Source organism: Martes martes, assembly GCF_963455335.1.
Source record: "Martes martes genome assembly, chromosome: 9".
NCBI classification, from domain to species: domain Eukaryota; kingdom Metazoa; phylum Chordata; class Mammalia; order Carnivora; family Mustelidae; genus Martes; species Martes martes.
Genome location: NC_137896.1, coordinates 21,327,687 through 21,350,158, shown reverse-complemented (window position 1 = coordinate 21,350,158; position 22,472 = coordinate 21,327,687). Strand labels below are relative to the sequence as shown.

The 22,472-nt window shown below is 42.1% G+C and overlaps 1 protein-coding gene across 1 annotated transcript in view; it reads right to left on the bottom strand.

Moving 5' to 3' along the window:
• Nucleotides 1-22,472, bottom strand: part of MROH8 (maestro heat like repeat family member 8) — a gene marked incomplete at its 5' end in the record, with an annotated part of 62,420 nt that overhangs the window by 32,172 nt on the left and 7,776 nt on the right. The window contains 9 exons of the mRNA XM_080812705.1: nt 1,259-1,411; nt 2,520-2,638; nt 4,172-4,307; nt 9,111-9,215; nt 10,866-10,961; nt 13,919-14,063; nt 14,809-14,888; nt 19,473-19,595; nt 22,176-22,321. Coding sequence (XP_080668831.1) covers nt 1,259-1,411; nt 2,520-2,638; nt 4,172-4,307; nt 9,111-9,215; nt 10,866-10,961; nt 13,919-14,063; nt 14,809-14,888; nt 19,473-19,595; nt 22,176-22,321 — 1,103 coding nt within the window. The remainder of the gene's footprint in view (nt 1-1,258; nt 1,412-2,519; nt 2,639-4,171; nt 4,308-9,110; nt 9,216-10,865; nt 10,962-13,918; nt 14,064-14,808; nt 14,889-19,472; nt 19,596-22,175; nt 22,322-22,472) is intronic.

Here is a 22,472-nt window from a genome sequence, read left to right as displayed (position 1 = left end):
TAGAGAGAGAGGTGGGGCTGAGCAGAGAGCCCGATGTGGGGCTCGATCCCAGGACCCTGGGATCATGACCTGAGCCGAAGGCAGAGGCTTTAACCCACTGAGCCACCCAGGCACCCCTAAACCCTTTATTTTTAAAGATTTATTTATTTGAGAGAAAAAGAGGCACATATGCGAAGCTGCAGGAGGGGCAGGGGCAGAGGCAAAGAGGGAGAGACCATCTCAGGCAGCGTCTCACGCTGGGTGCAGAGCCTGATGTGGAGCTGGAGCTCCATCCCATGACCCTGAGATCACGACCTGAACTGAAACCGAGAGTCAGATGCTTAACCTACTGGGCCACCTAGACGCCGAGATAAACCCTTTAAACTTAAATTGTGTGTAAGCTTCTCAGAGTTGGTCTTTTTGCAGCTGAAAGCACACAACTGATAAAAAGGTCCATCTCACCGTGTTCTCATCACATTGTTTTTTTTGCATCTTTGCTATTATAAGAGGTTAAAGAGTGGGTTTTCGTCATTTCAAAATTAATTTTTTTATTTTTATCAAAGTGCAACATGTATCAATTTAAGTTCAGTGGTATTTCAAGGCTCTCTCCTGCTTATTCCCCATGTACGCTTTCTAGGGACTACTATTTTTATCCTTTTTATCTCTTTCAGCATGTCCTCTCATACTTCTTTTTTCTTTTTAAGATTTTACTTATTTGACTCAGAGAGAGAGAGTGTGTGAATGCATAAGCAGAGGGAGAGGGAGTCCAATGCTGGGTTTGATCCCAGGACTCTGGGATCTTGAACTCAGCCAAAGGCAGACATTTAACTGACTGAACCATCCAGGTGCCCCTCCTCTCATATTTCTAAATGATATCATTGTATTGTTATTTCTATATCTGTTGATTTTAAGCTTACTAAGTTGGCCTCCTTCAAGGATTGATGATGACTTGATTTTTAAAAGTCTGACACCTTTATTAACCTGGATGAGGAAGTAAATTGAAGTTACCATTCTCGTAAGTGCTAATTATATCTTCCCCTATACTGTTCTGGAAAATATGGAGCACACCTTGGATTTTAAAACTATCCATCCCTAGTTGCACATACGGTGGTTGTTTTTCACATGCTTGTCGAATGGAAGTCCCTGGCCCATGGACCCTGGGCCTGTTCAGTTGTTACTCTCTGCGGAACAGGAGCAGCAGGAGAGCCCTTAGCAGCTGCAGGAGGGGAGATGTCTTGCCAATATTTCAAACCCAGGAAATGGCTACTGAGCTTTTTACCTTCTCAAATCGGGACTCCGCATTTTTTACCAAAGTTATCAGCAATTCTCCTGCTGACTGCTGGGTGCAGGGATGTTTCAGATTTTTGAGGCTATCCAATGTAGTCATTACAAACTGGCAGAGCTCATTGGAATTGAGAAAAACTTCGAAGACCTGAAATGATTCATGGAAGATGCATTTTCAAGAGACTTAGTATGATAGAATGCTGAATAAGGAATATTACCGTAATTTTGTTAGGCTAATCAGAGAGGCATACAAATATGTACAAGGCTGTTTATTTCAGTCTTGTCTGCAGAAGTAAAAAACTAGAAGCAAAATGCCCACTAGGGTCTGTGTGTGGCTTTTCTACAGTTCTGAGTTTTAGAAAGAGGTTTTATCACTGAGATCCTCAGAAAGAGTCACACTTTTATAGGAACAGAACTCAAGGAGCTATATAGCTCAAAGTGTCCAGCCACAGCTAAAATACCTTGGCTGGAGACAATCTATTAAAAGAATGTTTCATTCTGCTTCTCATTGTACTTGGCAGTGTATAAGGTCCTTCACATGACGGTAACAGGTATAATCTACTGGGCACTTACTGTATGACAGGCACTAAGCAAAGCATTTTCTGTACAATATCTCATCTAACCTTTACAACCCAATTTTTATAGATCCTCTGTACAGAAGAGGAAACAGACGCACAGAGAATTTAAACTACCTGACACCTTAGACCCTACCTGAGTAAAATCTGTAGGTTTTCTTTTTTCCCCTATCTCCAAGAGAGTGCTGGGTACCTAGTGCTTAAATGTTTGTTGAATAATGAATATATATATTAATTAAAAAGTGTATGGCTTGTCAGGTCAACTACAGCCTCTAACAGCTCCTTTGTTTTTGTTTATTTTTAACAGTTCCTTGTTGGACAAGAGTTTATCACTAGTACGAGGCTAGCTAAGGTTAAGAGAGCGATCAATGAAGCAGAGCTTTTCTGAAGAAACATCCAGAGCTACCAGGCCCACCGACAGGTTGATCTAAACCATTAAACTAATAGGGCAAGGTGTATAAGAGTCACAACCATGGTGCCTTGTCTCCAAACAATGGAATGTTTAGAGAGCAAATTCTCTGGGCAATCTTCTACATTTAGTTTTATAAGAAATTACAAGAACTTTTCCCAAAGTGGTTTTACCAATTTACATTCTCATGACAAAATGTATGGGACTTCTGGTGATTTCCCAACCCCTCCAACATTTCAAGTTGTCTTTATAATTTTAGTCATTCTGATTACCTGGGCAATTTTGAAGGGACAACTGTAGAACCGTTTAATACTGTAGAGTTCGAGGAGTTCTCGACACTTTTTCATTGCTCTTCTCAAGCTTGGGTGATTTTTCTTCTCATAACTGATATCTGAGAAGAAAATGTGAAATATTAATACTTCCTGGTTTCTTTCTTTCTTTCTTTTTTTTTTTTTTTTGATTTTGCAAGTTTGGTCAATCCCCAGGTTGAAGTGAATCCTAAGATCTCATTCCTCTTATCTTTCCCAGTTGGATAAAAACGCCTGGGGGATGGAGTGTGTGTGTTAGCCTGAAGGCTGATTTTTCCCGCTCTGTGGTCAGACAATATATAAAAAAAGGCTGAAAGAAAAAGAGAAGTGCTTTTTTAAGAACAGAACTTTCTGAGTGATTTGGAAGTACAACCATGCCAAACCATTTCGCCAATGGTGAGGACTTTTGAGGGGTTTCCTTTGAAGCTCACATCCCCCCAAAAAAATCGTACAGTTTTGCAGTGTCTGATAATTCCAATACTAGAACTCTTTCTGTGTCCAGTTTTGCTGATTAATGAGTCTGCCAATACTCCGTCATGGTGCTCTGTTTTCATGTTGTGTCGTGACTCATGTTTGTTGGAAATTTATTTATGGGAAGTCTTTGAATGCTTGGTTGGGGATACTGTCTCTCCAACTGGAAAACACACTCTTTGGGGGAAGGGACTTCATCTGTCTTGTTCACCAAGGTACCCCTAGGACAGCAAGTGTTTCATAAATATTTGTTGAATGAATAATCAGTTGTATTTCCTTGGCTATATGTCTACGTACTCAGAGCTGCCCAGAGATGCAATGGCTATTTTGGGAAGCACAGAGCTTCCTTATCCTTGGGATGAAGAAGCCCAGGCAGGGCAACTACTTGGTGGGGGTAGATTAGAGTGAGACTCAAATGCTGGCAGGACACTGGGCTAGATACCTTCTAAAGTCTGTCTTATGTGGTGGGGGGGCCAATGATTAATTCCTTGACCACAGTGGCCCTCTTTCTATTTTTCAAACTCCTCAAGTTCATACCTCTTCCTCCCTCTGCTCAATATGCTCTTCTGACATCTTTACCTGGCTGAAGGTATCTTCAGAGAGGCCTTTTCTGAATCCCACAACTAAATGGGATTCTTCCTCATGGCCCCCGCATTTCCCTTTTAGCACTTATCTTTGTTTATGATAACAGACTTATTTGTTGATTCTTTGATGGTTTGATTCCCTCACTAGACTAAGTTTCATGTAAGGATAGGACCACTTGCGTTCTGGTTACTGTTAGATCCTGAGTAAGCACTCAGAAAACATTTGTGGGATAAATAAATAAATGAAGGCCCAAAAGATGGCAAAAACTTCTTCTACTTCTGACCAAACTAATCAGTCCAGTTCGTCCACAGGGCCATATGTTTGGCTGCTCCAACTCCACGGCCACGCAGACAGCCGACACTGATGGGTCTGACCTGGTGTTCTGATTCTGATCGTTAAGTCCGTGTTCCTTTATCTCTGTCTGTGGATGGTGTACCTTTCTCTTTACAAACTACTGTAAGAAGTCCTAGAAGGTGGGGAATGAGGGCACAAAGAGGACTGGTGCTTGCACTGTGCTAGAGGGTTGACTCGGGACCTCGCTGCCTTCAGCAGAGCCTTACACTTCAGCCTCAGGGTGATACGCAGCAGGTAGTGCGTGCCCTCTGCGGCCTCCTCAGCTACCTGCTTCACTGGGTCCCCGCACAGTAGGGCCATCAGAGCCACTAGGTGCCCAAGCCTTTGGAATCGCAGTGGAAGCTAGTCGGGAAGAAAAAGAAGAAATCCCATTAGCATGCAGGTGCATCTTATGCCTTAGATTTGAATTCTTTTTTTTTTTTTTTTTAAAGATTTTATTTATTTATTTATTTGACAGACAGAGATCACAAGTAGGCAGAGAGGCAGGCAGGGAGAAAGGGGGAAGCAGGCTCCCCACTGAGCAGAGAGCCTGATGCGGGGCTTGATCCCAGAACCCTGGGATCATGACCTGAGCTGAAAGCAGAGGTTTAAACCCACCGAGCCACCCGGGTGCCCCTTAGATTTGAGTTCTTAAGAAGTGATTCCACTTCTCCTCTTGACTCAGGAAAGTGCAAGAGTTACATTCAGCCCCTGGATCTCTTTAGGGTAAACACTTAACATGCATAGATACACTATGTACATCAGATGATATTAAATAGGACAGAGTCCAACCTAAATAGCAATCTGAAAACTGAAAAAGCTTTATATATAGAGATGTTCATTCTAAGAAGATTAAATTCTACTTTAAAAAAACCACAAAGCACTAATTTCTTGTTTAAATTGATGACCTTCCCATGTGTAACAATGGAATAAAAAAGCTAAAACCTGTTATTTCTATTAACATTGTTTTTAAATCAGATTTTTCAAATGTTAGAAACAATGATATAAAGTGCTCTTATCTGCTCAGACCTAAGGAAGAACATTTTAAAGTGGTGTCATACAGGAAACGATTATGTTTCGATTTTGTACTAGTTAAAAAGTGCTAAATTTAACCACATGAAATTATTGTTTACAGATTAGGGACAAGGGCTGATGACAGGATCCAGTGGGGCTGTGACTTCCAGATGCCCTCAAACATACAGTACTTCTAAACTCAAGTCTGGCCAGAAGCTATTTTGCTAGCATGTCAGAGTAACCTGTATTTTTATAAGTGATTTCTTTTTTTTTTTTTTTTAAGATTTTTATTTATTTGACAGAGATCACAAGTAGGCAGAGAGGCAGGCAGAGAGAAAGGAGGAAGTAGGCTCCTCGTGGAGCAGAGAGACCGATATGGGGCTCAATCCCAGGACGCTGGGATCATGCCCTGAGCTGAAGGCAGAGGCTTTAACCACTGAGCCACCCAAGCGCTCCTGATTTCTACTTTTATAGACCTCTTTTTTAAAAAAAAACATTTTTATAAAAATGAAAAAAAAATAGAGGTGCCTGGGTGGCTTGGTCAGTTAAGTGTTTGCCTTTGACTCAGGTCATGTTCCCAGCCAGGGTCCTGGGATCAAGCCCAAGTAGGGCTCCCTGCTTATTGGGAAGCCTGCTTCTCCCTCTGCCTCTGCACAGCTCCCCCTGCTTATGCTCTGCCTCTCTGTCAGATAAGTAAATAAAATCTTTTAAAAATGAAAAGAAAAGGGGCACCTGGGCGGCTCAGTGGGTTAAAGCCTCTGCCTTCAGCTCAGGTCATGATCCCAGGGTCCTGGGGTTGAGCCCCGTATCAGGCTCTCTGCTCAGCGAGGATCCTGCTTCCCTTCCTCTCTCTCTGCCTACTTGTGATCTCTGTCTGTCAAATACATAAATAAATATCTTAAAAAAAATGAAAGGAAAAGAAAAAGATATTTATTCTAGGACTGTTTTTAAAGACCACATATTGGAAATAATTGCCCAATAGTAAAGAGAACTATGGTACAACCACTCCATGAATATAACCATTAGGAATCAAGTATCCCAGGAATTTATAATAAGGCGGGAAAATGTGCTAGTTTGCTAAGTGAAAAAGTTGGATGCAAACTTGACGTGCATCATTTAATACAATTTTAAAAATTTGTCTATTGATTATTTTGCTTATTAGGGAAAAAAGAAATATAATTTAAAATAAATAGTGAAAAAAGTAAAAAGAGTAAAAGTAAATGAACAAAGACAAACTAGAAAGTGAAGGTAGCAAAGATAAATGTTATGAATTTGGTTAGCGTGCAGAATGCACAATCATTTGCTCAAGGTAGGCCCCAGAACTAGGCTCTGAACTTTCTCGGGGCTGATGTGGAGTTACATACTATGTCTCATGTAATATGATTCACACTGCCCATAAGAGAAGCAGCAAACACCAGGCAGAGGAAGCACAACTGTTCCCAGGACTGAAGCAAAGAGAAATTCCTTCTGTGGCTCTTTAGAAAAATGGACTGAGATATTGTGAACAGTAGCCTGTCTCACTGATTTACAATCAGCACAGCAACACCTACACACAGCTGTGTAATGTCTTCCGCTCACAGATATAACCATTCATCCCCTCGACAGATACTGAGTGTCACTTATGAACCGGGAATGGTTACGAGAACGACACTTAACGGTCGCGGCACTGTGACCGGCATGGCGGATACAAGCTGTGAACAAAAGATCACATCCCTGGTCATGGAAGGGATATTCTAGTTGGAGGAACACAAAATAGCAAAGAAATAAAATTTATTATGTATTAAATGGTCATAATTGCTGTGTAAAAAAAAATGTACAGAAGAAAAGACAGGAATTGCAGTTTTAGAATGAGGAGGGAAGACCTCACTGATGTTGAAAGGAGGGACTGAGCCCCGTAGAGATCTGGGAGACCAGCATTCTGGGCAGACGGAACAGCAAGCAAACGTGAAGAGAAAGGGCTGTGTTTGCTGTTTCTGAGGAATGAGTAGGTTGGGTTGGCTGGAGCAAATGAGAGCAAAAGAAATAGGAGCTAGATGAGGCTGATGGTATGGCAATGTAGGCAACACTTGAAGGATTTTGGATATTTTTTCTGTGGAGAGTTGTGAACAGAGAAGGGACATGAGCTGACCCATGTTTGTTGAATACATCTTTTTTTTTTTTTTGAAGATTTTATTTATTTGACAGACAGAGATCACAAGTAGGCAGAGAAGCAGGCAGAGAGAGAGGGGGAAGCAGGCTCCCTGCTGAGCAGAGAGCCCAATGCGGGGCTTGATCCCAGGACCCTGGGATCGTGACCTGAACCGAAGGCAGAGGCTTTAACCCACTGAGCCACCCAGGCACCCCTGCTGAATGCATATTTGATTGAGCATCTACGGTGTGACATAGCTTGTGTTAGGCACTGGGGATGTTCTGGTGAACAAGACAAGGATAATCACCCATGGAATTTACATTCTCTAAGAGAAAAACAGGCAATAAATAAGGAAACAAACATGATAACCTTATTCTAAGAAGCCTTAAGAAGGAAAGAGTGATGAGACAGAGTGTAATCATAGATCTATTTGTAAGTAAATGCCTTTTTGAGGTGGAAATACTTGAACTAAGCACTAAAGAATGAGGAGGAGTTAGCTATGTGAAGAGTTGGGGGAAGTCATTCCAAGCAGAGGAAGTAGTAAGTGCAAAGGCCAGGAGGCAGGAAGAGCTTTATATGGTAAGGAATAGAAAGGAGGCCAGTGTGGCTGGAGTAAGTCAGGGAGTGCAAGGAGGCAGGCAGGAACTAGATCATACAAGACCTTGTATTCTAGGAACAGCTGAAAATCACTGGAGCAAAAGAGTGACATGGGTTTCAAGATGATAACTCTGGCCACATGGGGAGAACTAGAAGGAACTAAAGTGCACACTCATGCACAAGTGTTCTCAGAAGGAATAAATAAAATTGTTAGCACTGCCTATCTCTGGATGATAACAACTCAATTAAGCTGATAAAGCTATGGACCTTCCAGAAAACTCCAGAAGACTACACCACACAAAATTCTGCCTACAGCATTCCAGATGTTTACAGACTCCAACGGCATCTCGGTTTAGCACCCTTAAATGAGCAGATCTCCCTAGGAAGAAAACTCTAAGGAAGACGTTCAGGGCCTAGGGAAAGATTATGTATAAGAGGGAGTCATTTGAAACTCATCTTTAGTCTACAGCCAACATTAGAGGTGGAAAAATGTAGAAGGGAAAACAATGTGATGATAGAATAACAGGGTAGTCAGTGGTGGCTAAAAGTTACTTGTTTTCATTGGCTAAAGAGAGAAAAAAGGAAGTAGCATAATTTGAGGGACTGAACTTACTTCAGTAAGGAGGTGGAAAGTTTGGACATATGTCCAGTAGGAGAAATAAGAAAGTTAGTGGGATGCCAACCTTTTAATAAGCATGACTGTTAGAATATTTATATCAAGGACAAATTCTCGAAGGAAAATTAGCATTAGGACCTAGAATTCCTACCCCACCAACTTCTCTTGCAATTCCCAGGCCTTGTAATGCAGACTGGGGAAATGATGGCTGGAGCACAGAAGCTGTAGTGCCTGGAAGATCTATTAGGAAAGAGGAAAGAGACTCACAGATGAAGAAAGGAATAAATCCAGGAAGGAAGATCTTCCTTCTGAGGAACTCTTTTCAGAAGGCATGGAGAAGCATTCAGAAGAACTGAGAAGCGAGAGAGTGAAAGAGATAAATGAGAGGGTTTAAAAAGAGGAGGCCCAGAACCTTTCTCCGTGAGATGCTGGGAGATATTTAACTTGATTTACTTACATTTGCTGCTGGACTTTGTTACTCTAAATACAACGCTGACAGAGTCCAAGCCACTGGGGAACCTCAGATATTTTTAGGTCACATTTATTCCTTCCTTCATTCAAAAATGTTTACTGTATTGTTATGTTCCAGCTCTTGTGTTAAGCAACAGGGATACAAGATTAATCAACATAGTACCCAGCCTCAAACTGCTCAAATTTTAGAGGGGCAGATATGCAAATAATGCTAAGTGCCATGGTATTATCTGGGGCACCAAGTGAATCACCAGTTTGGGGAGTCATACAGTGGAGGAGAAATAAGCAGTAATGGGATGGCTTTGGATCCTTCCTCCTGAGTGACTGAAGGGCTGCTTACCTTCAGGCTGAGGTGTCCGGATAAGCACTTTAGAACTTGAGCCATGCTGGCTGTGGCCCTTTCCCGCTCATGGTCTTTGGCTGATTGTAACCAGGGGTCCATTTGCTGTGAAAAAAATAAAGGAAGCCTAAATGATTTACCAGGAAGATTTGGGATAACGCCTTTGTTCTGCTTTGAAGAAAATGTAGATAGAGAAGGTCCACAGGTCATCACTATATCTGAAAATGTCTTCCTAAAATGATAAGCCAGTTGGGATTAGAAATGAAAGTGGTGGGAAGGCAAACAGATTTGGAATCAATGGCCTGGCTTCCAAAGAGGCTTATTTTCCAGACTTATTTTCTGTTCATCCCACTTTCTTCAATTATTTATCCTATTCTCCTGTATGTTTCTAGTTTTCTGAAATGTGCTTTGGGAGGAAAGAACACCAATGTCATGTTATTAAAGAACTCTGAGGATGGAGAAATTGCATCGGCCTGCAACAGTCTGGGAAGAATTCCTAGAGAAGGTAACATTCACGACTAGGATCTTCATAAAGGTGCCATTTCGTGGCCCCATGTGTCCAAGAAAAAACTTCTCCTTTTTGGTAAAAGGAAGAGTTTGAATTAAGCTGCCAACACAGAAAAGTACAAGGCACAACTGCATAAAGGGGAGAAACCCAATCTGGCTGGAGTGTTGATGTACAAACAGAAGAAGAATGAGAACTCAAGTTAAGGTCAACTGTGGCAAAGATAAATGTCCATCTACACTTAGGCACAGATGATTAATAATATTTTAAAGGGTCATTCCTTTCTGGGATATCTGTATCTTAAAAGGGGACAAGACAGTAAGACTCTTGAAGTGCAGTGAATGCACTCTAGAGAAAACATCTCTAATGACAGAATGGCATATGCTGGAAGGGGTACAGGTGGGGACAGGCAGTAATTAATGACCTTGAATCCTGCCTGGTGGGCACCTGCCTATTTACTCACTCATGAGGTGACCCTGTTCTCTGGCCACCGACTGAAACCCTTCTACGATAGTAAGCAATAGAAATTTAAGGAACAATAATAGCAACCATTAAACCACTTACTGAAGGTCATTTATTGAATACTCACCATAATTATTATCTCAGTTTGAAAGTGAAGAAATAAGATTCTGAGAGATTACATTCTTTGCTGACTTTATACCCCAGGAATGGCACAGAGTCAGAACTGGAAGCCAAGTCTAATGCAAAATTGATAGCTGATACTCTTAACTACCATACTCTTTTTTTTTTTTTAAAGATATATTTATTTATTTTAGAGAGAGAGAGAAGTGTGTGCACTTCTCTCTGTGGGGGGAGAGAGAGAGGGAGAGAATCTCAAGCAGACTCCCCACTGAGTGCGGAGCCTGACACAGGGCTCAATCTCACGACCCCGAGATCATGACTTGAGCTGAAATCAAGAGTCAGACACTTAACCAACTGTGCCACCCACACACCCCTATGCTAGCTCTTTAAACTTAATTCTTCCACATTTTAAAAAAATTTATTTACTTGACAGAGAGACACAGCGAGAGAGGGAACAGAAGCAGGGGGAGTGTGAGAGGGTGAAGCAGGCTTCCCGATGAGCAGAGAGCCCGATGCGGGGCTCGATCCCAGGACCCTGGGATCATGACCTGAGCTGAAGGCAGCCGCTTAATGACCGAGCCACCCAGGCGCCCACCTTCCACATTTTCTTCTTCCACTTTCACGAGGTAATAGAAATAGTTTCCCTTTTTCTCTGTATCCTAATTTACCTTAAAAATGGTGTCAAGATTTTCCAGATGTGGGTCTTTTACTACCAAACTCTGGAGCATCTCAGAGAATGCTTGAAATGTCTGCCTGTAGAGACACTGAAAAGGCACAGGATCAGTGATGTCCCCCGCCCCCACCAACAGGAAGTTCCCCAACTCTATACAATTTTTTTTTTTTTGCTTCTACACAGTTTATTTTTTCTTCTTTCCAAGTTTTTTTTTTTTAAAGATGTTATTTATTTATTTGAGAGAGAGCAAGAGAGAGCACGAGTGGAGTGAAGGATCAGAGGGAGAAGCAGACTCGCTGCTAAGCAGGGAGCCCAACGTGGGGCTCAATCCTGGACTCTGGGATCACAGCCTGAGCCAAACGGAGACACTTAACCGACTGAGCCACCCAGGTGCTCCTCTTCTTTCCAAGTTTTTGCTTAAATTCCTTTTAGTTAGGGGTACCTGCATGGCTCTGTTGGTTAAGTGTCTGCCTTCGGTTCAGGTCATGATCCTGGGGTCCTGGGATCGAGCCCATATTGGGCTCTCTGCTCAGCGGGGAGCCTGTTTCTTCCACTGCCTGCTGGTCTGCCTACCTGTGCTCCCCCTCTCCCTCTGTGTCAAATAAATTGGTAAAATCTTTAAAACAAACAAACAAAAATCATGTTTAAAAAAATAAATTCCTGTTAACAGAGTGTAATATTAGTTTCAGGTGTAGAATTTAGTGATTCATCACTTATACACAACACCTGGTGCTCTACAGTTCAGCGTCTGCTTCTTGGTTTCCTCTCTCTCCCCACCATGTTCATTTGTTTTGTTTCCTAAATTCCACATAAGAGTGAAATCATATGGTATTTGTCTTTCTCTGCCTGGCTTATTTCACTTAGCATAATACTCTCTAGCTCTATCCACATCTTTGCAAATGGCAAGATGTCCTTCTTTTTTATGGCTGGGTAATATTCCATTGTGTGTATGTGTGTATATATATTCACACCACTTCTTTATCCATTCATCAGTCAACAAACACTTGGGCTCCTTCCATAATTAGGCTATTGGTGACAATGTGGCTGTAAACATCAGGGTGCATGTATCCCTTTGATTTAGTGTTTTTGTTTCCTTTGGGTAAGTTGCTGGATCATAGGTTAGTTCTATCTGTAACTTTTGGAGGAATGTCCACACTCTTTTCCCGAGTGGCTGCACCGGTTTGCATTCCCACCAATTACAACGTACACTATTAATTAAGGCTCTTATCTTGTGACTTTACTCAAAGGCACAGAACCAGTGTAAAAGTACTGGTAGGCAGTTTGCGAGCTGAGGTGAAACAATATATTCATTTTCTTTTCTTTTTCTTTTTTTCTTAAGATTTTATTTTTAAGTAATCTCTACATGGGGCTTGAATTTCCAATCCAGAGATCAAGAGTCACATGTGCCACCAACTGAGCCAACCAGGTGCCCCACAATACGTTCATTTTATTTTTTATTTTATTTATTTATTTTTTTAAACGATTTTATTTATTCATTCGACACAGAGAGAGAGATCACAAGTAGGCAGAGAGGCAGGCAGAGAGAGAGGAGGAAGCAGGCTCCCCGCTGTGCAGAGAGCCCGATGTGGGGCTCGATCCCAGGACCCTGAGATCATGACCCAAGCCGAAGGCAGAGGCTTAACCCACTGAGCCACCCAGGCGCCCCAATACATTCATTTTAAATGGACATCTCAGCATTACTGGGAACACAGTTAATGATTCTAACTATATTTGGGAAGTTAGTTAGGGTCATCAAGATAGTTTTAAAATTCAACTTGTGAATCTTTCTGACATCTTGAAACAAAGGGGAATAAAGTCCCCTTTGGCAACTGCTTTACCAACCAGTTTATTAGCTGCAGAAGAAAATCAAGGCCTTTGCATTTCCTCTTCTCCGCCTGAAAGTTTCTCCTCCCGAGAGACCCATCTCCTCTTTTCAACTGTCACATCAGGAGGACTTTCCCTGACCACCCTACGTACAAAAGCCTCCCAACCACAGTACTCTTTATCTCCTCTTTCCCTGTTCAATTTCTAAAAAAAATTTTTTTATTTGAGAGATCCAGAGAAACAGAAAGCATGCATGTGAGCAGGGGCAGCGGGAGACGGAGAGAGAGAATCTCCAGCAGACTCCATGAAAAGCAGGAGCCTGACACAGGGCTGGATCCCAGGACCCTGAGATCATGATCTGAGCCGAAGTCAAGAGTCAGTCACTTAACCAACTGAGCCATCCAGATGCCCCGTTCTATTTTTTTTTTAATATAGCACATATTACCACCTGATATACTTATCATTGGTTTGTATGTCTACACTAGGATATAAGCTCCCCAGGAGAGAGAGGTTACCACTGTATTTCTGTTGCCTCTCATGATGTTTAGCATATGGTAACTCTAAGTATCTGCCAAGTATATGAACACTCTCACCTTATTTTAAAGCCAAAAGCCAGGAAAGAGGGAATGAAGGGGGAAAAAAAGACAAAGAGAGCACGCACTTGGTTGGCTCAGTTGGTTTAAGCATCTGATTCTTGATTTTGGCTCAGAACATCCCACCACAGGGATGTGGGATGGAGCCCCATGTCGGGCTCAGAGACCGCTTGTCCCTCTTCTTCTGCGCCTCTCTCCCCTTATGCACATGTATACGTGCTCTCTTTCTCAAATAAGTAAAAATCTTAAAAAAAAATAATACAGAGGGGCGCCTGGGTGGCACAGTCAGTTAAGTGTCTGACTCTTGGCTTCAGCTCAGGTCGTGATCTCAGGGTGGTCAGATCTATCGAGCCCCACATCGGGCTCCGTGCTCAGCACAGAGTCTGCTTGAGGTTCTCTCTCCCTCTTCCTCTCTTTCTTAAATAAGTAAATAAATAAATAAGAAAAGGAAAGAGAAGAGAAGAAAGGAAAATAAAGAGGGGGAAAAGCTATTTAATTTAACTGCTTATCTTATTCACCAGACCTGGCTGAAATGACTTTTGGCTAGTTCCACAAAATTAAATGCACTCTCAAAGGGCCATGAGCAGCTGACCCTGTGGATGGCAAGTTAGTAAACCAAAGCAGGAGTTACCTCTGTGTTGTAGGACCCACTTGGCATGATTTCCTGCAGCTGGATAAGAGTCGTTACAGAGGGCAGAGTGATTATACTTTTTGTAATAAGACTGAACAAATCAGCTTGATCTTCAGAGCCAAACAGCAAGTGGACATCTTGGTAACTAAGAAAAGACAGTTTAGGAAGAGTAAGCTGGGAAGAGTTTGATTTGACATTGGTAAGCAGGGGTTGAAGGAACCCAAGAGGAAAGGTGGACTAATTGGTGTGTAATTCTGATGGAAGAGACAAAGGGCGTGCTTCTTAGCCTGTTTAGACAAATCTCACAAAATGCTGGAGGAAGAGTTTCAGGGCTCAGAGCCTCCATCCTTCTTCCCTGTCCCTCCCCGCCTTCCCAAGAGGTTACTAGAATGATATTCTTCTAGGGTTTCCTTCAGCTTAACTACGGAGGAAAGCCTGCTATAGTCTAACATGTAAACCATGATTTTCTGAAAGATGTTCTGCTGAATGTTTGTTAGTTTGGGGATGGTGGATTGAACCAAGTAAAAAAACTTTTTAACTACAGGATATCTTAGGGCCTTTTAGTAAGTTAAATAAACAGCAGGCAGCCCTTCCAAATTTCTTGGACCGTGGAACTCTACTGTCATGAAGCACTCAGGAGAGTAACTTTCCACTGAATATACCATGGACAAAACTGAACTCCAAAGAGGTTCCAGTAAGGTCTTTCAGATATGGAGGGCAGCATATATGAAATCAAATTTCTTACACAGGGAACACGGATTAGTGTCCCCTTCCCTCTATAAATAGTTTGCCAAAGTTAAAGATATGGAGCACGTCAGTTGGCTCTGGTATTGGCCATGCCCAAGAGAGCAGTACATGTGTGTGTGGGGGAGGGGCCGTGTGGGTGTCACCTGAGGTCAGCAATGGTGACAAAGACCTCCTGGCGCACGGAGCTGAAGAGAGAATGCACAGGCTCCTCTTCTACCAGCATCTGCAATGAGAGGGCAAGGACTTTAAACTAGAGTCGAGAACGTGCCACGTCCTTGGGCCAGATGATCGCAGATGTAGATGGCCTGCAAGAACCACTGCAGGGACTTCATCAGGTCCTGCTTTCGGCTCCGCAGGACCAGCAGCAGGACAGTGGCCAGGCCAGGAGTTTAGTCTCTGGAGCCAGAGCCTCAAACCCGGCGCGGCCTATTACTAGCTGTTGGAGCAGACACAAGTTATTTAACCTCCATGTACCTCAGTTTCCCCATTGTAAAATGAGGTAACCGTACTGTTTACCATCACAAGGCAACTGGGAACACTAAGGAGTTAATTCATAATTCCTAGTAGCCCTTGAGAACTGTTAGCATCTATTACTCATTATTTTTGCTACTTGTGATTATTTCCAGTTTAGGCCTCCTAACTCCTCTTTCTACCAAGCAGCAATCTTTATGATAGTGCCTAATATTATTACGTGCTTGTCCTAGAAAAGGAATAGTTTTCCAAATTCCAAACTGGCAGTTTGGAAAGCTGCCTTGCTTTCCAGAAAAATCTGCACAGTGACAAGAGAGGAAAAAAGAGGCTCTGGAGCTAGACAGCATCTGGGTTTGGGCACGGGCTCTGCCACTCCCTCCCTGTGTCACCTGGAATGTAGCATTTACTTTTCCTGGGCCCGAGTTTCCTGCTATGTGTGGAGGAAAAGAGAGAAATCTCGGGGAGTTGACAGAAAGAGCAAAAGCAAATGGTTGCAATGGAAGCCTTCCTGGGCTGTCTACCCAGCCTCTCTGGAAAATGTCCCTGGATCACAGAATGGGCACCTCATAGCCATGCTTCTGCTAAGTCATTCTGTCCCAATAACCACAGCTTATTTGGACAGGAGTGGAGTCTTTTTCTCAGCACTCTGGAATTGAGACCAAGAGCCTCGATCTCAGTCTGGCTGGCCTACTGAAAAGAGAAAATTGAAAATTTGGGAGCCCTGTACCCTGTGGAAAAGGTGACAGAGAGAGCCAATTTTGGGAAGAGAGGTGAGGGACAGAGAGAAATGAAAGTATACACAAAGGAGCAAAGATGAGAGATGGAGAGAAAGTTCTGAGTATGTGAAAATTTTTGTTTTTTGGTTTTTTTCTGGCTTCATTCTCTTCTTGGAGCATGTTGGTCTTCCTGTTACAGGATTCTGGGAACCCAGTTATCCTAAGACTCAATCTCCCCTTTAGTGTTTCAGTTGCCTCTAGTAGATTTCTCTAACCTGCCACCAAAAAGACCCACCAGGAACTTAGTGTCCGGGAGGCAGCATTCAATAATTATTACTGTGTTCTCTTTCTTGCCCCTTCCGGACTCTTCCCCCCTCTTTTTTTTTTTTAGATTTTATTTATTTATTTGACACAGAGAGAGATCACAAGTAGGCAGAGAGGCAGGCAGAGAGAGAGGGGGAAGCAGGCTCCCCGCTGAGCAGAGAGCCCTATGCGGGGCTCAATCCCAGGACCCTGAGATCATGACCTGAGCCGAAGGCAAGAGGCTTTAACCCACTGAGCCACCTAGGTGCCCCTTTCTCCCTTTCCAACTCTGGTCAGATCTTGCTGGTGGCCTGATGCTCTTTCTTGTTTCCCTCAGGAACTCACTTAATTTCATGGCTTCAGCCTCCCAGAGCTCTACTAACCTAAATCTAGCTATCTCACAGGCATCACCACTAAGAGCCTAGCTGCCTCTGGCAATTTGGTGTTAAAAAGTGAGTTCATTATCTTCCTCCTCCAAAGGACAGACCTTCCCAGCCTAAGACTGCTTCCCAGCCTAAGCCTAATGGTACTCTTTCCCAGGGCTCATGAAAGAGATGACCTATGATTTACATTTCTCCCTTTATTCGTTTCCTGCATCCAGTCAACCACGATGATGGCCACTGCCTGCTCTGCACAGTTTCTGACTGTCCATCCCTACAGCCACACGCCTCACATGTGGATGAAGGCGGTGCCCCTTAGCTAAACCACCAGGCCTGCAATTCCTTTTTTCAATCAGTTAGGTATCAAAGGCTTATTATTTATTCACAGTTACGCTAACTTTAATGGGGAATTCAGAAACGAGAGGCTATTTTTTGTTTGTAAAGTATTTGTGTAGTAGGAACCTTTTGGGGTGACTATCCAGATCACAGCAATCATCCCTTCTCTGGGAATGGCCTCCAAGACACAGAGAGGGATGCCCAGAAGTCATGCCCTTCCTATATGATGCTGCCCCCCAAACATGCCTGGTTGAGGAAGGAGGAGAGAACAGACCCAGTCTGGGCCAGTCAGGTTCTTTCTCCCAGCATGTGGAATTTTTGAATGACAGACACAGATTGGGAGCAGCTAAAGATGTAAGTCATCCTGATAGGAGAGCAACCCCCCACCCCCCTTTGAAACCCTAGGAGTTGTCCTGGAACATACTCTTCTGGAGGCTTGATTGATAAAAGTCTTAGATTCTAGGGAGATATCCCAGCCTCCTGTTTGTTTGTTTTCTTGCTTGCTTGCTTGCTTCCTTCCTTTCTTCCTCCTTTTTTTAACTTAAGTGAGCCAGAGTTGATTTTTATTGCTTTCTCCAAGAAGAATCTTAACCAAATGAGACATTTTGTCTCAAAAAGGCCTTAACAAAAGCCAGACAGATATTACTATCTCCATTTTCCAGGTGGAGCTAGAGGTTCAGAGAAGCTAAGTGATCTGCCTCAGATCACACAGGTTGCGCCTGACAGCACCGGAACTAGAAATTGTATCTTCTAATTCATAAAACAGCTCCCTTTCTTCTTCACCGTCGTGCTTCAGGGAGCTCAAAGTCTCACTGGCACAACTGGGCAGTCTTTTTTTTTTTTAATTTTTTTTTCGAAGATTTTATTTATTTATTTGACAGACAGAGATCACAAGTAAACAGAGAAGCAGGCAGAGGGAGAGGAGGAAGCAGGCTCCCTGCTGAGCAGAGAGCCCGATTCAGGACTCGATCCCAGGACCCTGGGATCATGACCTGAGCCGAAGGCAGAGGCTTAACCCACTGAGCCACCTAGGAGCCCCTGGGCAGTCTTTTCATGTTAGTTCAGTCTACTGTGAACTGTTCATCCTCCAAAATCCTTCAGCATTTATTACCCATGCCACTGAAGAGACTTCCTGAAAAGTCTTTCTCATCTACTGCCTGCCTCACGGCTCACGTGATCTGTTCAATGGTGCCTGTTCAATGATGAGTGTAACTTTATTTACCAAACAACATGGAAATAGTAGGATCTTGTGGAGGACCACAGGTGCAGAATTAGATTGGACCCCCAAGCACAAGCTTGACGCCATGAACATTCCAGGATTGTAGGTCTTAGTGCTCACGTCTGCTGTGGGGCACCAGGAGCATCTAAAAAGTACCTGCACTGACATTCTGTCTTGACATAGCTAGGTAGGAATCTGCCGATCAAAGCCCCTACACTCTGGTCCCTTCTGTCTACCCTATCCAGCACATCCTTTGAGGCTTAGATCAGGAGATCTATCTGGATTAATTTCATGCCAATCTTGTCATCTTCCTTCGTATCCTAGCTGCCACTGCATTTCTTATTTTCGATTAAAGTTCTCAACAGAATTTTTTACAGCTTTTTTGACTTTGAGGTAATAGACACACAACAAACTGTACGTATTTTAAGTGTATAGTTTGAGATTTTTGACTTACGTATACATTTGCAAAACACTATCACCACAATCAAGATAATGAACATATGGATTACTCCCAAAAGTTTGTTTGTACAAACTTTGTAATTGCACACTCCTGTTCCTCCCCATTCTACTCCTATTTTCAGGTAACCACTGACCTGATGTCACTTTATATCAGTTGGCATTTTTGAGAATTTTCTACAAATAGAATCATATGACCTGTATCTTCTTCATCTGGCTTCTTTCACACAGCATGATTATTTTGAGATTCATTCACGTTTTAGCATGTATCAATAGCTCATTTCTTTCTATCTTTTTTTTTTTTTAAAGATTTTATTTGTTTATTTGACAGAGATCACAAGTAGGCAAAGAAGCAGGTCGGGGGGTGGGGAAGCAGGCTCCCTGCCGAGCAAGGAGCCCAATGCGGGGCTCAATCCCAGGACCCTGGGATCATGACCTGAGCCGAAAGCAGACGCTTTAACCCACTGAACCATGCAGGCGCCCATGTATGTTTATTTTTAATTTAATACTCTCAATAGCTCTGTGAAGGATACAGCTATTCTTATTTTGTAGATGAGGAAGCTGAGGCACTGAGAAGTTGCACAGATTCCCAAAGTCACACACAGCGGGAAAGAGGCACAGCTGGCAACCTGAACCTGGGCATTGGATTATAGAGTTTGCCTCACGTCTATGGCTTCATTAACAAGAATGCAGTATTGTCCTTACTGAGAATTTGCATGCTGTTTCCCACCTTTCTACTCATCTTTTAGTTGGTTTTCAAGCGTAATTATATTTGTGGAGTACGCCTATTTCTCCTCCATACACAGATACTGACATGAGAAGAGGTCAAGGAAATTGATAATATACATGAAACCACTAAAACATCTATTAGTCAAGTCATGAATTTGTGTGGTCCTGATAATTTCTGATAAGGTCACAATACTTACCTTTAGGATACGCACAATGTCTGCTATGTGGTTGTGAATGAATGATTCTGTGGTTTCATCGTAAGGTAAAGTTCGGCTGAGAGAAGACAAAGATTGTAGGAATGCCAGCTTCTCAAGTTCACTCTGAATTTGTGGAAAAATGATAAAGACACAATTACATATTACAATCTCATTTGATAATTTTAGAGGGTTTTTGAGAAGTTTCTCGTAATGTTCTAAACATCTGACATCTCATTCAAACTAGTCTCAGGTCTTTTATCTATCTATTTATTTATTTTTAAAAAGATTTTATTTATTTGAGAGAGAGGGAAAGAGAGAGAATGAAGGGGAGTAGGGTGAGAGGGAGAAGCAGACTCTCCTCTGAGCAGGGAGCCCAATGCAGGACTGGATCCTGTGACTTCAGATCATTACCTGAGCTGAAGCAGTCATTTAACTGACTGAGCCACCCAGGCGCCCTCAGGTCTTTTATTATAAGGAATGAATAAATTACAGAGGAATGGAACTCTTTGTCCACTCGCCCTGCCTGGGTTTGGGACTTCGTTTTCCCTCTCAGCTAGATGAAATCCTGGATTACTAACTGCTCCATGATGGCTCTCCCCACCTTTAGTCTTTGCTTCCCCATCTACCCATCCTGTCTATATACTGCTGTCTGATTAAACTTCCTAACTTTGACTGTTACTTCTAGATCTCTTGATGTCATTAAATATTATTTTGAGTCTTTAAGGTTCCCTATTAAAATACAAGTTTTTATTTAAAAAGTAAAATCTTTTGTATTATTCTTTTTCTGATTATAAAAGCAGTATCTATCACAGAAACTTGGAAAAAAATAAAGTATGAAGAAGACAATAAAAGATGTCAATAATTCCACAATCTTGGGAAAATTTCTTCCTATCTTTCCCTCCCAACCTATAGATAGTATAACCTGGTATAAGATCTCCACTACAGCAAGTAGTGATATATACAGCCAGAAGCTGACTTCATGGACTAATTCTTTCTCAACTACATTAATGTAACAATCAACATTGAGCTTCTCTGCTCCAGTTTTGCCCCCCTCCAATGTATTCCTCTATCACCACATTCATCTTCATTAAGTGAAAACTTGATCAGGTAACTCCCTACCAACATATCTTTCAATAGCACCCATGGAGGTCAAGGCCTTCCCAATGTGACCCCAGCTAACCTCTTCAAATTCATCTCCTCCTTGCCTGCAGCTTTCTGAGCTTTAGACAGATTAACTTTTATGCTGCCCTTTCTTGGTTCTGGGTCTTTGCACCTACTGAATTCTCTATACCTACTTTGCTTACTGACTAAAATCTATATATCCTTTAAGACTAGAAAAATGCATTTTCTCGTGAACCAGCATTGGGTGCCCTTCCCAGGAGTATCCATAAAGCACATAGTATATATTGCTATCATGGTATTTGTGATACTCTGACAAAATCACCTTCTTATTCATCTATTTTCCCGCCTGGTTGTGGATTCAGGTCAAAGCAGGGAACGGATTTTCTCTTTTTTTCAATTAACTCCAGCAATCCCTGCCCTTTATTAATTACAAAGAAATGTTTTATAAAGTCCTGATGACATGAAGTGTAAAGAAACGTCTGAGTCAAAAGGGAAGACCAACATTCTGGCTTTAAGTGTTTTTCCAAAAAAAAGTTTTTATTAGCATTATATACAGAGAAAATGTAAAGTGTGACAAATTTTCCCAAACTAGAATCCTCTGCGTATATATATTCAAAGGAAATGAAATCTGGATCTGAAAGAGGTAATGTGCACTCCCATGTTCACAGCAACATTATTCATAAGAGCCAAGATATGGAAGCAACCTAAGTGTCTGTTGACAAAGGACAGACAGACATACCAGGCTTCTGTGAGTTTATCAAACATGCTCTGCTCCTTTCTGCCTCAAGGTTGTTACACAGACAATGCCCTATTTCTGGAATACTTCCTCCAATTCTGACTTCTCTTAGTTTTTCCTATTCATTCCTCAGATCTGATCTCAAGGGTTCTTTCCTCAGAAATTCCTTCCCTTACTCCCAGGGTAAGATAAAATTTTCTCTTATGTGCTCTCGCAGAATAAATGAATGAATGAATGAATGTTTTACTAAACAACGGAATACTGTATTAAGTAGGGTAATATAGATCCAAAGCTATTCACCTAGAAAATCTTTTTCCTCCCACCATGTCTGATGTTTATTTTTCTATAATTACATGCATTTGTATGTACAGAAGAAAAAGACTGAAAATATACATACTAAAATGTTAACAGTTATCTCAGGAGAGTGGATTAGGGAAGATTCATTTTTCTTCTTTTCTTTTAGTAGACATTTTATAGTTTTTGTAAACAGAAGCATAAATATAAATACAATTTATAAATGTATATAAATGTTTAATATAAACATAAATATAAACATAAATTTTATAGTCTAAAATATCAATTATCCATATGATAAAGAAATCATAAATGTTTTGGGGTGCCTGGGTGGCTCAGTGGGTTAAGCCTCTGCCTTCGGCTCAGGTCATGATCTCAGGGTCCCGGGATCGAGCCCTGCATTGAGCTCTCTGCTCCGCAGAGATCTTGTGATCTCTGTCTGTCAAATAAATAAATAAAATCTTAAAAAAAAAAAGAAATCATAAATGTTTAAAATAGTTGTTAAAATGGAGGAATAAGTTGGATGACTCAGTATGATTGCTTGTGCATACCTGTAGCTCACCATCAAAAACCTCCTGGATAGATCGGATCAGCCTCTCAACAATGGCCTCACTGAGGGCGCCCTTTTGGGTCAGGTGGCTGAAGCTATCTGTGAGCGAATCCCAAGACAGTCCAGCAATGTCAGAGATGTCGGAGTCTAATACCAAAAGAAACACAGCAGATGACATATCTGTACCACATAGAGTTCTACAGTCATAACGGGAGATCCACTGGTTGTCAGGATAGTCATGTCCTGGTCTCACCCTTACTATCTGCTCCACAACCTCGACGAAGTCCCTTCTGCTCTC